The following is a 17,298-nucleotide window of genomic DNA, read 5'->3' on the forward strand; positions in this document are numbered from 1 at the left end:
TCTTCAGCAGCTGGAAAACTATATCAGGCAAGAATGGGTAGAAGAGGAGATGCAATACCATGGTAAACATGGCCCTGTCCCAACTATTTTGAGACCTGTAGCAGGCATAACATTTGAAATGGGCTCATTTTGTGCATAAAATTGTAAAATTTCTCAGTTTAGACATTTGTTATGTTATCTATGTTTTATTGTGAATAAAATATTGGCTCATGTGAGTTGAAGTTGAAAAAACGTCCCAACATTTCTGGAATTTGGGTTGTAATATATATATATATATATATATATACACATATAACAATTTTATTTTGGATGTAATTAATCGCGATTAATCCATTTGACAGCCCTAATATGTATATATTCCCTAATCAATATACATAACACTAATATTTAACTTTAATTCAATTTTAATTTTTCATATTTACTATTTGCATATGATTATATATAAAACCTGTCAGCAGATAGACACGGGACACAGAGGTAGGTGCAATACAAACAACAGGTTTATTGAAAAGCAGCAGAGGGGAATGAGATGAGCAGTAAGTCCGGGTAAGCAGGCGGGGAATGGGAAAGTCTCTTGGGGCTTATCTAGGTGTTAATGTCCTTGTTTCTTTATCCAGGGCATCCAGAGGGAACAGTGGAGCGTGGCGACGATGGAGCACAGGAGCGATGGAGAACGGGGATAGGAACACAGGAGGAACTGGTAGGTAGACAAAAGGTAAGTGGGTCAGGTTAATCAACATAGAATGTTTGAGACCAGACAGTGAGTGAACGGGAGGAGTGCAGGGATATAGTGCTGCTGAGTAGTGCTGACAGCTGGTGGTGATCAGAAATCAGGGGATTGGGATCTGGTGAGTGTCGTTGGTGGAGACTGCAGTGACTGTGGTGACTATCGGACAAAACCTTTAGTAAAGCAGTTCAAATGAAAACACACATTTAATGATTTTCATGTCATATTTAATTTTGTAATTGTATGTTTTATTAGTTTTTAATGTGTTTATCTGTTAAACGTTTATACACTTTTATATGGACTAAAAAACACAAAGCTTCAAAACTCGGTATTTAAATAATCATTCTAAGACACAAAATAATCCAAGCAAAACTGATAAAAGAATTCCCAGTACATAACAGAAAACCCATGCATATGAATTGGACAGAAATATTAAATACCCCTCATTCTCTGTTTCTGAACACAAACACCAGATGCTGCAACAGAAGGTGATGTCATAAAAGTGACAGCGTGGCCTACCTCTCGGGAGCGTTCATGAAAGATTGCATTTGTCAAGTCAGACTTAGACTAAAAGCTTTTTTTCAGCTCATATTCGGTCTTTTCGCCAGAGCAGATAAACTTGGCTTGTACTTTTATGACACCTCATGCGGGTCAGAGACAGCCGAGTGGCCCGTCGAGGGAGCGTCGTACACCGAAAGCGTCTGGAGGAACTCTATCCATCTGATTATCCCGAGCAGAAGGAAGATAAGGTGTCCGCTTGGGGAAGTTCGCTCAAGAGATAGCGTGAGAACGCTTTGTGGAAACTCTCTCTGGTCGAGGGATTTTTGAAGTTCTTTCTAACCACACAAACAGACCTGACGTGTCTATTTGTCCTGAAGATGGACGGATGCTCCAGACGTGTCCAACACCAGAGGATTAAGGGAGAGACTTTTCCTCCTGTATTGATTCCTCCTTTGCAGGAGCCGCAGACTCAGAGCTGAGCTGTGGTCATCATGACACGTGAGCCAAAGGTGAAATGTTTTTACAAAAACCCACAGGGACCAGAGTGCAAATGCTGCTTTAATACTCAGAGTCAAAAACAGCATCTTTTCCTGATTTTACCTTTGAAAGTGATTGGACAGCCATTCCCTGCTATGTGGCACCTGTTTTGTCCAAATTTTTAGTTTTAGTTTTTTAGTTGATACTACTGGCCAAACTACATACAGTACACACCACTGGCCAAAAGTAATGTTTTTTTTTGTTTTGTTTTTTTAAAGAAGTCTCTTCTGCTTACCAAGGCTGCACTTATATTTGATCAAAAGTACAACAAAAATTGTGATATATTGTTTTAAGACAAATAAGTGTTTTCTATGTGAATATATTGCAAAACATAATTTATTCCAGTGATCCGCAGCTAAATTTTCAGCATCATTACTCCAGTCTTCAGTGTCATGTGATCCTTCAGAAATCTGATTTGCTGCTCAAGAAACATTTCTGATTATTATCAATGGTGAAAACATTTGGTCAAATTAAATTGACCAAAAGTGACAATATAAATTGACCAAAAGTGACAATAAAGACATTAATAATGTTACAGAAAAAATAAAATTATAATAATTAATAAACACTGTCCTTTTGAACTTTCTATTCATCAAAGAATCCTGAAAAACAGTATCCAAGAAATATTAAGCAGCAAAAACTGTTTAACACTGAAATTAATACAAATCATGAATAAAACCTGAGCACCTATAATAAGCAGCAAATCAACATATTAGAATGATTTCTGAAGGATCACGTGACACTGAAGACTGGAGTAATGATGCTGAAAATACAGCTGCAGATCACAGGAATAAATTGCAATTTACAATATAAACATTTTAAATTGCAAAAATATCTCACAATATTCCAAAATTAGATTTAGGGTGCTTTCACATCTGTAGTTCGGTTCATTTGGTCCGGAGCAAAGGCAGAAAATTATACATTGTAGCTATTTTTAGCCGTTTTGGTTCCTTTTCACACCACACTGTTTGCTCTGGTCCAAACCAGCTGAAACGAACCAAAATGCAGTCACGTGACAACATCCGCTTCACTTGTTGGCTAGATGTGTCTTTGAACGCATTCCCTAAACGGCTTTTTGATTGGTCAGAAAGAGCGTGCGGGGAAATTCCAACGGTGCTCCCGGAAGTAAACGAAGACAGGAGTAAAATGCAGCAGACAGCACACTGCTATTACATTATTATTACAAATTTCTATGAGGCTCCGCACCTCCACACAACCCCAAGTTTGTCCGCGACCTGCCATGCTAAACTGCAAACTGTCAAGAAACACTTCTTCATCCAATAATGCACAGCGCAGCTGACTACGGCAGCTGGTTTAGTCCAAAAATGCGCAGCTCTTTTTGCAGTTGGGTCTGTTTGAGGTCGAATCGCGTTCTCACCACAAACGAACCGCTCCAGGGTTCGTTTGAAAGCGTGCCGAGATCACCTCTTCAAGGAGGTCTCGGTACGATTGTTTGGTCCGCTTTTGGTGCGTACCCGAGTGCGATTGCTGCATTCTCACCTGCCCAAACAAACCGCACCAAGAGGGAAAACGAACTCTAATGCGATTCAACTGAACTAAATGAGGCAGGTGTGAAAGCACCCATAGATATAGATATAGATAGACATATGCCAAAACTTATGATAAATTCAATATTAATGCATGTAAAAGAAAACTGTGCAGTGCATCCAAAATGTATAATAAAAAAGATAAAATATCCAGTCTCTCACCCTTGATGTCCCATAGTGTAAAATGGCGGTTGTTGGAGGCCTCGGGTGCCAGTGTAAAATAGAATCGATGCCCAGACTGCGGTTCGTCTCTGTCCACCACACTGATGGTGTGAATGAGCTGGAGAAGAGACAGAAAGAGGTTAGAGATTTTAATAAACCTCAGCGTCTGCACCATCCTAATAAGAGAATGTGCTGATGCTTCAACCAGAAAACAGCTGAAAAAAATACCTCACTGAAGGAACTTCAGCCAGACTGCATGACTGCTCATATTTACTAGTTGACAATTCAGCCAGAAAAGTAGCCGACAAGTCAATATTTACCTTATGTAAATGACTCACTTCTGGCAAGTCAAACCGTGTTCGAGTCTAGAGAAGGTCCACTGCTGAGATGAGGAGGTTGACAAACCAAAGTGTGCATATCTACATTTCCACATTCATGCAGCTGCTGTTGTCACAAACGATGCAAACACAAGTCATGCTCTCCTCGCTAGAGTTCCTGTCAGCCTCTGGCCGACATCTGATAAGCTTATCAGTGCTTTGCAATAATTCTGGCTTGTATGCGACTCTAAACTCAGATCGTCTCAGATATCTGTAGCTACAGTATGGTTATTTTTTTTAACGTGCTTCATGAATGCAAAACACAGGACTTTCACTTTTAGGTAATTCAAAAGGTTTCAAATGTTGGGCATTACAGGTTACTGTACAAAGCTGCAGTCAAAATGTTGCATAGATGCATTAAAAACCAGACTAATCGCATAACTAAACTACTAGTCAAACTGCTGCATAACATTTTGAACAACGGTTAAATATATCTCTAGAATAATATAAATAAATTAATTAATACAGTCCCTTCAGGAACAAATGAAGAGTTCAATATTCTATATAAATTCAACAGTTGTATTAAACAGTATATATATATATATATATATATATATATATATATATATATATATATGTATATATATATATATTTAAACACACACACACACACACACAGTATTTATTTATTTATAAATGTATTTATACCTATATATATATATATATATATATATATTTGATATATTATATTATATAATAAAAACTATAAACTATAAAAAAAAAATATTCAAAACAAATATTATAAAACTACACACACTCTTACCATTTTTTGTTACAGTACTTTCATTTATTTTCCTTTATTAATAATCTTGACTAATATTTATTTCTATGCATATAAATATTTTTTTACAGTAAATTTATATTTTTGACATAAGCTGATGCATGAACTAACAATGCATATTTGTAAATTATAATCAATATTAATTTTTAAATGCTCAATATTACTGTTGTACCGTTACATTTAACAGATTCACATGCAGCACATCATGTTGCACAGCTTTGTACAGGTTAAATATTACAAGTTATGCAAAAAGCGAATATATGCACTGTGAAGCCAGAGCACTTTGCATTCAGAAAGCACACTATAAATGACCGTGCAGAAGCTGCGGACCTCCTTTCTTCCAAAAAAAAAACCTATGTTTTGTCATATTATGCTAAAACATAATACAAAAGATTGAACTCCAAACATCTTGAAAGTGTGTCTGAAACTGACATCTGACTGGCGCTGAACATGGCCGCTTCGGTTTGTTACTCCTTGGTACTTTTTCTGTTTTTGTTTGTTTGTCCTGTCTTAAGCAACGTTTTTTCGATCAGCTTCACTAGAAGCGAACTCTTGGACATAAGAAATAGCACACAAGATAACTTTTGCCGACGTTTGAACATTCAGACGTTTTACTGGACATTTTAGTTGGAGGAGCTGCGCTTCTATACAAGCGCTCCAGGCAACGCAAGTGAGGGAAGCACGCTGAAATCCAGACAGTGCGGTTTAAGTATTCACCTGGCGAATCTCCGCTCCCTTGCAAATAAATCAGACGAACTACAACGCCTCACCCGCACAAAAAGGACTGTTTAAACTCTTCTGCGCTTTCTTTCACGGAAACCTGGCTGAACGGATCTATCCCGGACAGCGAGCTACATCTAAACGGATTCCAGCTATTCAGAGCAGACCGAGCAGAGTCGTCGTGGAAAACGCGAGGCGGTGGATTATGTATGCTTTTATATCAATGAAGGCTGGTGTACAGATGTGACAGTTGTGCTTCCCAAACCTGGAAGCTCTCTTTATTAACTGCAAGAATTTTTATTCGCCGCGTGAGTTTTCCTCTTTTATTCTGGTAAGTGTGTACATTCCTCCTGATGTGCGTGTGAGCGCCGCGCTAGAACTGTTGGCTGACCAAATCACACACACAGAGCAGCATTACCCGGACTCTTTCATTATCATTCTCGGTGATTTTAATAAAGCTAATCTCACCCGCAAACTGCCTAAATGCAGACAACACATCACGTTCCCCACCAGGGACAGCAATATACTGGACCATTGCTACACTGTTTTAAAGGATGCGTATCACTCTGTCCCTCGTGCAGAACTGGGACTCTCTGATCACTGTTTGGTTCTCTAGCAGCCTACAGGCAGAAACTTAAATCTGCTAAGCCTGTAGAAAAAAACTGGACTGTTGAAGCAGAGCAGGATTTACAGGCCTGCTTCGAACTTACTGATTGGAGTGTTTTTGAGGTTGCAGCTACGGATCTGGATGAGCTCACCGACGCCTTGACGTCCTACATTGGTTTCTGTGAGGACATGTGTGTACCCACCAGGACTTACTTAAAATTTAACAACAACAGTTCCAGATTCTTACACATTATTATTATTATTATTATTGTTAAGTCTTATTTAAATGTTTATGGTCTCATGTCAGATATGTATGTATGTATGTATGCATGCATGTACCAGAGCTTCTTAAAAACCACAACAAATTCCTTGTGGGTTTGCGCACACTTGGTGAATAAAGCTGATTCTGATTCTAAAACTACACGGAGCTCTCTCGGCCTGCTAGGCTGTGGAATTACAGTTTTTGTGATAAATCAGAAGCACGAGGCAGAGACATGGCAGTGAGAGTGGGTGTACTTGCGAACGGCATCGGGCCCAGTCACTACATTAGCCGGATTATGAGACAACAGATGGAAGTCTTTAGGAGGGCGGGAGGAACAGAGGAGCGGCGGAGAGGGAGTGGGCGGCTCTTCAGACAATCCTGTGAAAATTCCCATGTTCTCTCATTGCTCATTTCTCATTACACGGTCATCAAGAGCCTCGCACGGCGTTTATGTCAATTTTTAGGGAGGTGATAGAAAATCCAAGTGTAATTAGAGGAGAGAGGGAAAAAAACCTAAATTAAAATTCTTTCTGCAAATCTTTCCTGCGCCCTGAAGTCAGTGAGGAACACTCACACTTGCTCGGATTGTAAAATGAAAAGGAAAGACACGCACACACCGGGAAAGTGAAAGCAAGGACAGATTCTTGTAAGGCACAGCCGTATACTCAAAGGAGACCCCCACACTAACACTGATGTTTCCCCTTCAAAATGATTAAAGCTGGAGTTTCCAAGAGAGGCAAAGTGCTTGTGTTTAAGCCCCAGCCCTCCAGGACGCGCTCGTTTGACAGGCTCCGCTTTGACTCCACCGTGCTGCTCCCGCAAGGAGAAGCCCAACATTCACCGCCTTTAAAGAAACAGTTTACACAGAAATGAGCATTCTGCTCACATTGTGTCAGCTCAAACCTGGATGCCGTTAACACTTCTTCATTTGAAAAAAAGTCCATATGACTCACTATATTCCAAGACTTTTGAAGTGCAGCGATAGATTGACAGCTGTCAAATGTCACTGAAATGTGAACTGGTGCATTGTTTTTTTTATTTTTTTTTTTTATTTATTGAAGTATTTCATATATCACTTCACTCTGGTTATGATTATTCCGATTTATGTCTTGCTATTATGTGTCTTTTTTTTTTTTACATTGCTAATCCTACAGAAAAACAGAAACTTTCTATTCTATTCTAACAGCATGGAAACCATGACATTTGGCATCAATATATTACATTTACATTAATGTATTTGGCAAACGCCTTTATCAAATGTGACGTATATTGCCTTTAAGTAATAAATAAATTAATATACAGATAAATTAATACAAAATGCATAAATAAATAAAAGACTAAGACATTAATGCATATACGTGCAAATAAATAAACATGCAGGCACATAAATAAATAAACAAACAGATAAAATTAGTCACACTTCCAATTTGCACAGCTGCTTTTTGTTTTATACTACTGTTCCCAGAAGAAAATTCAATAAACAGTTGTTAACAAAAAAGTCACACTTCCACATGTAATTTTAAAAACAAGAATGACAAAAAGGAGAATTATAAGTAAACTTCAGCAACACGCAAAGCAATTGTACGACTTTACTTTTAAAGGATTACTACTTTTACGTTGATTTTGAAAGCCTTAAGTACCATAAACTGTCTTTGTATGCCAAAGTCAAAGTCTCTCCAAAAATGAATCTTTTGTGATCCTGAAAACAACAGCAGACATGAGGGTGAGTAAATAATGACAGAACTATTCCTAAACTAATGTGACATAATGACACATAGAACCTATCATCTTTGAGTACTAATGTTTGTTACTTAAGTAGTAATCCTTGTTTAAGTATACTGTGCACAGCATGTTTGTGCCCTGAGGTGCTGATGTGAGAGTCTCATGTAAGAGCTGGACTGCATATCTACTCAGATTCTGGTTTAAAGCCCACAGACTGTCAGTCACACTCACATGGAAACACATTCTGGCACAGAAAGAGAGCGCGGTGTTAACATTCATTCATGGCTTGTGCTCAGTATTGTTACTGTAGTCTGTGAGCAGCAGGCAGGCTTGCCAATCTTTACCAGGGTGAGTTAAGGTAACATTAGGGTAAAGAAGCCTCTCTTTCCAGTCCTTGATGTTGAACACATGTAATCTTCTGCTGTATCTGCTGTATTTTTAATTCTAAAAATGTGCTTTTTTGGAAAAGCTCTGAATGAATCAGGACTCCAACATGGGTCATGTCTAGATGACATTCCCGGTCTCAATTATCCAATAAAATAAAGGCTAAATAAATAAATAATATGAATGTTTATATAATAAGCTAATGCATTTCACCATTGCAACTTTTTCATTCTTATTGTAAAGTTTTATTGATTAAACAATAATCAGTTCTTCATTGGTCCCTCAATGAGAATTAGGTATAGTGGTCCAACATCTATTTAAAAAAAATAATAATAATTTTATATATATATATATATATATATATATATATATATATATATATAATCCATCCATAAAAAGGGCAGATTTATTGATTTATCTTGTTTTATTTTACCTATATTTTAATTTTGCACTCCAGTGCGCTATGTTTTAGGGTTAATGGAAATGTCTATAAAATAATGTCCTGATAATGATAATAATGTCCTGGCGCAAAAAAAAAAAAAAAAAAAAAAAAAAAAAAAGACCTTACCACAGTTCTTTGGGTCATATTTTTACAGACTTTTCTTTAGAGTGTAGATTAGCACTGACCAGCATAGACATCAATTGCATCAACTTAATTTAGTCTTTTCTAAATGGTAAAGAAGGTAAAAGAACGAGGCCCAGAACTCCAGAAAATACAAATGTTGTTGATGCTAGAGTAAAACTGCAGGTGTTGAATCCCCTAAACATATTTCTCATAAGTCGAGCAGTACTTGCAGCTGATAATGTTTCTGCTTGATTACATCCACAGCAGCATTAAACTAAACACTAACCTGTGCTTCCCATCGGCCTCATTATTCGCAGAGCTCCACTTCTGTCTGCAGCTGATAATACGATGCCGGATGCGTTTAAGAGCCTTTAATCAACACACACAAACTCCTGTGACTTTCTTCACATTGTCTGGGGTCCAGAAACACAGTGTTACACAACACCAGATCTCCAGCCGCATGACAGAGGACGGGGAAAACAGGACACGTTATATTTTGAAGATGTTTGTTTATTGGTCCCTTCTCAGCTTGAAAGGAAAGTTTTGTGGGACTCCTGCTGAGAGCCTGCTTTCAAACGTCCTTCATCACAGCATCGCTTTAGTGCTCGCCGATGCAATGCTGCTCACTACTGTGGAAAGTTGGGAATTGGGAAACAGTACTTATTGATTTTCTTTAAAAATGCTGGAATGAAGTTATTTTCATGATGTTTGGATCTGTTAAGCCTTCTTGAACCATATTCCTTTTATTGATTCACCACTACAAATGACTCTTATGAATAATTTTTTCCCCCTATGAATCAGTTAAAAAGGGGGTATTTAGTCAATTCATGCATTTTTAACAAATTTTCTAGATATCTTATGAAAATATCCAGTTTAAACATCTTCCAAGATGCATTCAAGAAAAAAAAAAAAATTGCTTTAAATGCCAAACTTGTAATATCTAGTAAAATCTACCTATCTCTAATATAAGAAGAGCAGATCAGATTTCTATCCATTTATATTCAGCATTGTTGTTGTTGTCGAAGTTAAGTAAAACAAAGCTAAAATAAAATGTCAAATATTACATTTAAAGGGGTCATATGATGCGATTTAAAGTTTTCCTTTCTCTTTGGAGTTCTCACAGCTCATTCAAACACGCCCCCACATGTCTATGTCACAATATGGGGAGATATTCATAACACCGGCCAAACGTATACGCAATGAAAGAAGGCGTGATTTTTATTCTCTCTGTAGTATTGTTGCTGCCGCCGGCGCCATGGAGATGCTGTGTTTCACTGTGAAAGTGAAACTACTTTGCTTGGGCTTCCAAAAGAGGACACAACTAGAAATCAGTGGTTAAGTTATATTTATAACACTGTTCCAGAGCAGTACAATGCAAATATTCAAGTGTGTGCAGCATATTTTATGGAGGACTATTCCCTGAACCTGGGAGGAGAGTAGCATACAATGCTGGCTTGCTCAAAGGCTGTTTCTATAAAGTGGGGCAATTCCAACTTTGCAAGGACAGTCTGGCGCTTCTGACTCACAGCCTGTAAGTATGTTTCTGCTACTGACTATTCAAACGTGAGTTTTGAGCAGTGTAGAGTAGCTCTTGTTGTTTGTCGTTTCTCCGATCACAAATGCAGATATGGTAATGTTTACACGGCGCGATACAACGCGACACGTAAAAAGACAGCATATGTCATTATAATCAGTAATTAGGTCCCCACTGGATGCAACAAATGCCTCGTTTATAATGGGTTTTATTGTTTTTGTGTCGTCGCGCCGGGTCACGGCATCACAATATGCTGAGGGGAGTAACATTTACGTCTCACGCTTGAGGTAGTCGGCCAATCACAACACAATACACTGGATAGCTGGCCAATCAGAGCAGGCCTCGCTTCTCAGAACGATGAGCTTTGTAAAAATAAAAAGCGTTTCAGAAAGGCAGGGCATAGAGGAGTAATAACATGTGGACATATAGTGGAACGAAATGTCGTGTCTCTCAGGACCACGGTGCTACATACTAGTTTTTCTAGGCTTTCCTGTAGCTCAAATAGTAGAGCATGGCGCTAGCAATGCCAAGGTCATGGGTTCGATTCCCAGGGAAAGCAACAGCTGATAAAATGTAAAAACTGTAACTTGAATGCAATGTAAGTCGCTTTGGATAAAAGCGTCTGCTAAATGCATAAATGTAAAAATGTAAATGTAGTTAAACATAAGATAAACATACAACAATGCAAGTATAAGAGAAAAAAAACTAAATAAAAAACATTGCATTACACCAAATACACAAAATATTGTTACTTTTAGCAACGTCTTATGACCCCTTTAAGTATTACAATATATAAAAATAAAACTGAAATAAAAATAAATTAAAGGTAAATACATTTACCTACATTTCACTGCTGGTTATACTCTGTATAATTGTGTATGTGACAAATAAAACTCTTGAATCTTGAATCTTGAAATAGAGCCATAGAAAATAATAAAAATTACAAAAAGCGCATAATATAAAAGTAAAGTAAAAATTACAATTACAATATAAAATAAAAGCTAATTCAAAATATTAGGAAATACTATAATGTTAAAGTAAATCTGCTTAAAATATTTTTTTGTTAATTGAAATAAAGCTAAAATAAAATACAAATATTGCATACACAAATTAACAAAACAAACCTAGAAACTAATTGGTAACTAATTGCACTTAACTTGAAGTACTAAAATGACTAAAACTGAAATAAAATTAAAGCTAAAAAGAGCTATTAAAAATGAATAAATAAATAAGGCAAAAGCGCATTAACAAAACAAACTAAAGCTAAAATTAAAATCTAAAATGAAAGCTAATTGAAATTATTAATATTACAACAGTTTTCAAATAATACTACACTAATACTGTTTATATGACCACATTTATGACCAAACGGAACATGCATGATCTGATCAATCAAACCACATAAAGGGATCCATACCGTTATGAATGACTGTAATGAATTACTCACTGATTCAGTCTTCCTTCATCATAATTTCAAAAAGAACCATTATGATTCAAAAACATAGGACAGAACTCTATATGACAATGTGATAAAAAATATGAAGGAAACTGAAAGTGCAAGAAATTTTACATAGTGTACTGAAAGATAAAAACAAACAAGCACTGATTAATCAGAAACATGCATTTAAGGAACCAGAGCTGTTAATTGGAACGATTCTCATTCTTCTTATTTTGTGACCCTCATTTGTTTAATGAGCTGTTGTTTGGATGGTAAAAAAAAAAAAAAAAAGGAAGTAAACAAGGGTAAATGAGAACACAACTATATTAAAAAGAATAAATGAACACTGTTTTCTTAACAAACGTTAATTGCGATGCCAAAGACAGAAACAACAAAAGGTCATCTGATATTTCCCATTTCGAGGGCAAAACTAATGCCTGAGGGGTTTCTGGAGGGAGAGGATTGGGATGAAAAAACGCAGAGAGAAACAGGGACTTCTGAGAAAGAAAGGACGGAGAAAAACAATGTGAAGGAGAGAGAGATTGTGAGAGGGAAGCAGTGTGTGGGAGTTTATTGAGTGGCAAACACAGCTCCCTCAAGCAAAATCATCTAATTAGATTTCCATCCAACAGCCCCCTCATGACCCTTTAAGCTGCGCGAGGCTCGAAAAGTGAGAAGCCAAGAGTCTCCCAAAAGTCTTGCACGTTCTCCAGAGTCTTTTAAGACCAAAGGTCCTCTCCGAAAGTCTTCCTCCGGCTCACAGAGGACGAGGAGGAGGCTGACCTCTGAGACGGATGGAGAAGTTCAAGGAAAAAGAGTTTTCATTCTATGAGTTTGCATTGGAGGAACTGAAGGTAATTAGTTAGCGAAGGCGATAATTAATCTGGGCATTGAAAACCTGGAAATATCCGGGTGATTTTCAGCCAAGAAAAGTCAAAGACATTAATATGTCAACGACTCCAGGCCCCTGGTTTCATGGCAACCCATCTGATAAGACTTGTTTTATTGCTCAAAGGAATGCAGGAACTCACTTCTTTGCCCATTAGGAAAGACACATTACACCATAAAAATGGACTCTTCTCTACTTAATTCATAGAAAACCCTTCTTTGAATGAACACACATATCTTTAGGTCATTGTGTATATTATTACTGTTCTTGTATATGTTTTTGTGTATTGTACACGGTTTTCTACATGCTTATGATAGATCACTAGTTAATATCACTTTAGCTGCATCATGTTTAGTCTCTATCAATTTGTCTTCGGATGATCTAATTGAGAGTGAATATTACATGTCGATACCTATGCAACATTTTAGAGTCCTAAGAATCTTTAGAAGTTTGTGCATTAACCCAGGTGAATTACCTATGCAAATTACAATGTTCAGAGACAAAGGGTCATAAAAAATTCCCTCCAAAAATCCAGGACTCCATTGGGTATTTGACACCCCAGAGGTGTGACCTCTATAGCAGATAAAGCTCCCACTTCAGAGATGCCCGGAGTCTGCGGTTTTGTTAGATCCTAAGAGGATGTGAGCTAGAACTTTTTCTGACCCTCTAAGTTTTTGTGCCGGGCCTTTGCATGGCCTTGTGCATGGCCTTGTCTTTCCATTCAACCAAGCTCCTTGGACCTCAGCATGATCTCTTTCTTAGCTCTTTTCCATTCAAAACTTGGAAGACCATTTCTACCTGAGAACATTTTTGGAATTCATCACTCTTCAACCCGGAAGAACGTGATCGGGAGTCCAAAACTTTGAAACCATTAAGACTTTCATCTGAGACTGCATTCCGGACACTCGACCCGACCAAATGCAGTGCAAGTATAACATTTAACTAAACGAAACAGAGGTTTAGTATAAGTTATGATGGTTTTACTCAGGTGGTTAAATGACTTTCTCCATAACTGCATTCTCTGGTTTTCCTGATGGCTTCATCCATCAACTATCATTTAGCCTTTCCCCATGTATGAGTGATTGTACGTTTGTTTGTTTGTTAGACTAGTTTGCGTTAGTGTTTAGTTAATAAAAGTTGTGTGCACAAATTACATGAGTTTCTGGTTCTGCCTTGCAAATTAATGTCCCTTTACGATTTTGACCCTTGCTACATGCTCTAATGCATTAATAGGAAAGTATTTTCTGTGGCCAAGGAACTACCTTTTCTTAGAGTTGATACGAACTTACACTGAATGTTCGCTGGACGGACAGATCAGTTGATGGCAATTTAATTCTGCGATAGTTATTACTGTCCGCTGATATAAATAATTGTAAATTAATCATAATTAATCGTAATTATTTATATACAATTCCCTTTTGAGCTTATAAATTGTTACACATTTTAGTTCAATTTCAAAAAATAAATAAAAAATAGATTTGAGTTATTAGGCAGAAATCATAGTGCCACTTAAAAAATAAAATTAAGTAATCAATAACTTTTAATATGCATTTAAACAGCTACAGCATGCCTATAGAATCCTATAAAATAAAAGTTTGAAAATAATTTATTCTACATAAAATATATACATATACATAAAAAAATAAAATAAAATCTATGCCCAGTAATCATAAATGATTGCATGGAAAATAAATAATCAAATAGTGGTTAAAAATAAAACAGACAGACAAACAAACAAAACACAAAAATGTTTAAATAATAATATAAATGTAGTAATTAACAAATGTGTTTTTAAAGTGCAATAAAAATTCAATAAGGTTCGCATTGAACGTTCTAATAAATTATTATTTTATTGTTACATTAAACTATCTTTTTAACCATGAATTAAACGAACAATTATAAATACGGAGTGGCAGTATATTTGAGGAGGCAAGAGAGGACGAGCTATGAAAAAGTAGTTCAACTAAAGATTTACTGCCGTTCTATATACGTAGTTTACTTACTGAAAGGCAAAACTCAGATGTACTGTATGTAGCAATTTACAATATATTATTTTTTTTCTTCCACTTTAAGCACAACATAAATGCCAGAACAGGCTCACTGCATGACCAATCAGAACGGATATTCAAAAGACACAGCGCCATTAACTACCATTCAAATGCAGCCAAAAATCAAAAGGGAGAATAAATGTAATTTCCCTCCTACCACATAAATAACCCTCATTATCAAGGTGACCTTTCAATTACTCCTCAATTCACAATTCACATCAGCCTCCTCTGTAAATCCCTCATGGAGCACCACTGCAAATGTAGCTATGTATATGTTTGTCAATTTAAAACATGATTGATTTATATTTTTACTTCCAAATAATACCTTAAAAATTGATTCCTTGTTCACAGCTTCAGTCCAGTTTGAACTTTCAGCAGCATAATTCCTGCTATTTTCCACAGAAATAATGAAATATAAAATCATATGTGCTTTGAATGAAATGAGGGTGGGTAAATTGTCATTTTTGGCTGAAATAACCCATTTGTAGGAGTGAATTCAGCACGGGTTGGGACCATGCGATTGGGAGCCAATCCATCTCCACAGCCGTTTGCGTGTGTATGCGTGCGCATGGGAGCGAGAGTGTACTTTTCCCCTCAAACATTAGTCATGTAGCCGGGACTGTCCCGCGGGAAGACCAGACCCCTGTGATCTGTCACGGAGAGCCGCTCGGTGCCGTTTGATGTCTTGTGTGGAGCTGACAGGCCTCTCGTCCTCGGGCCATTCTTAGTATTTGCCTTTCCACCCGGCCTTTCCCTGCACACACGACTCTATATGATATCGGTCTCTCCTCATCCCATCAGCCCAAATACCACAGGGTTAAGAGTGGAACGGCACACGCTCACACCGCTTCACATGGCAATCCGAACAAGGGTCAGGCGTGTAGATAGTCAACGAGATCATAAAGGGGGCACGCCGTGAATCAGAGACCTCTGGAAGGATAAACTGGAAATGTCTCCTCGTACATTTGCATCTTTTTAAAAGCCCACTAAGGTAATTGTGGGAAGATGCATCACTTTTCTTACAATGCTACTGAATAATTATCAAATTAATGCACTGTGGTATTTATATTTACAGTAGCAAATACCATGTCATAAAAAACAAAACATGGTACTATCATGGCATTTTGGAAAGTATCATGGTATTCTTGGAAAATGTTTTTTAAATGGTACTTCCAAGAAAAACATGGCAGTACCATGGTACCATTTTTAAGAAATGGGAAATATTTCAAATACGATTTACAGAAAAATTAGCAGAGTGCTACCATATTTTGGGTGTACTTCTACGGAAACCATGGTAGTACTGTGGTATGTCTCAAAAAACAAAGGAGTACAATGGTATTATTTGTTAGTGAAAAGAAAGTTAAAACAAGAACTACCATTATTTTACCCTATTTTGGGTAAGAAAACTACGGTAGTACCATGGTAAGTGTCCTAATACATGGTAATAGCATGGTACTACTTGTAAGTGAAAAGAAATAGTTCAAAAACAGCCATTACAGAAAAAAGCACCATAGTGTTACCATGTTTCCAGGGTTCTTATTACATGCTGTCATGGTAATACTATGGTATTTTAGATCTAGCACAACAGTAATATGCATTTTTGAACAATAATTGTTTATGACAATACTAATGTGTGTGTTCTTTTTTTTAGCGCTAGCTTCTTTTTCTTACTATAAAATAAAAGCGCGCCCTGTGGATCCCGCGGCCTGCAGATCTACCTGACACTTAAATCCGCATGAGCCCATAAACGCTTTCTCCTTCCATGTCTAACATCGGTGTCACAGCGCTGGAAGGCGAGTCGCGCCCCCTGAGCCAAAGCTGCTTATGAGCTATCGGCTAAGTCCTTCTTCATGTCTCTAGCCCTCTTTCTTTGCCTGCGTCTGATTTATTCACCTTTTATACACAAACAAATACGCTGTGTTGTCATCCTTCAAATGGGATCAAACTCCATGCATTTAGCGGCTTAAGCTAATCGGATTTCACTGTTGTTCTATAATAAACGCAAGCGGTGACACTAGCAAGCGCTAGAGCAGAGAGAAAGGCCACGCTAGCATGGGACACCAACAAAGCTTGATAATTGGGCTAGCAGTAGTGTGTAACGTCATGTGAAATGTGAAAGCAAGCAAGTTTTTGAATTGCACAACAGACCATATGAAGGGAATATCATCTGGTTTGCAAAATTTACAGACACTTTCACGGGGGAAAATTTTATGACAAATTTCTATAGGTAATTTTCGAGGCGCAATCTAATGAAGTTTGTCTATTGCAAAACAAACTGTTTTCAGCTTAGCCTAGTTAGCCAAATAGCAACTACTTAAAGAGGAAAACAAAGGTTTAATAAAGTCTTATGCTATTGAGAGATGTAAATCAATTATATCTTTTTTTTTTTCGTTTTTTTTTTCAGTAACAATTTAAAATACTCTTCCATTAGTTAATGTTGGTTGATTTTACAGTATATATCAATCTTTGTTAACATTAGTTAAAGGGGTCAAATGATG

At 37.1% G+C, this 17,298-nt stretch overlaps 1 protein-coding gene across 1 annotated transcript in view; it reads right to left on the reverse strand.

Annotated features, from left to right (window-relative positions):
• The window catches only part of LOC306879671 (cadherin-22-like), a gene marked incomplete at its 5' end in the record, with an annotated part of 112,786 nt that overhangs the window by 20,505 nt on the left and 74,983 nt on the right, over positions 1-17,298 (reverse strand). The window contains one exon of the mRNA XM_079432821.1: positions 3,475-3,592. Within this exon, the coding sequence (XP_079288947.1) occupies positions 3,475-3,592 (118 nt within the window). The remainder of the gene's footprint in view (positions 1-3,474; positions 3,593-17,298) is intronic.

This window comes from Barbus barbus, assembly GCF_936440315.1.
Source record: "Barbus barbus genome assembly, chromosome: 13".
Lineage (NCBI taxonomy): Eukaryota > Metazoa > Chordata > Actinopteri > Cypriniformes > Cyprinidae > Barbus > Barbus barbus.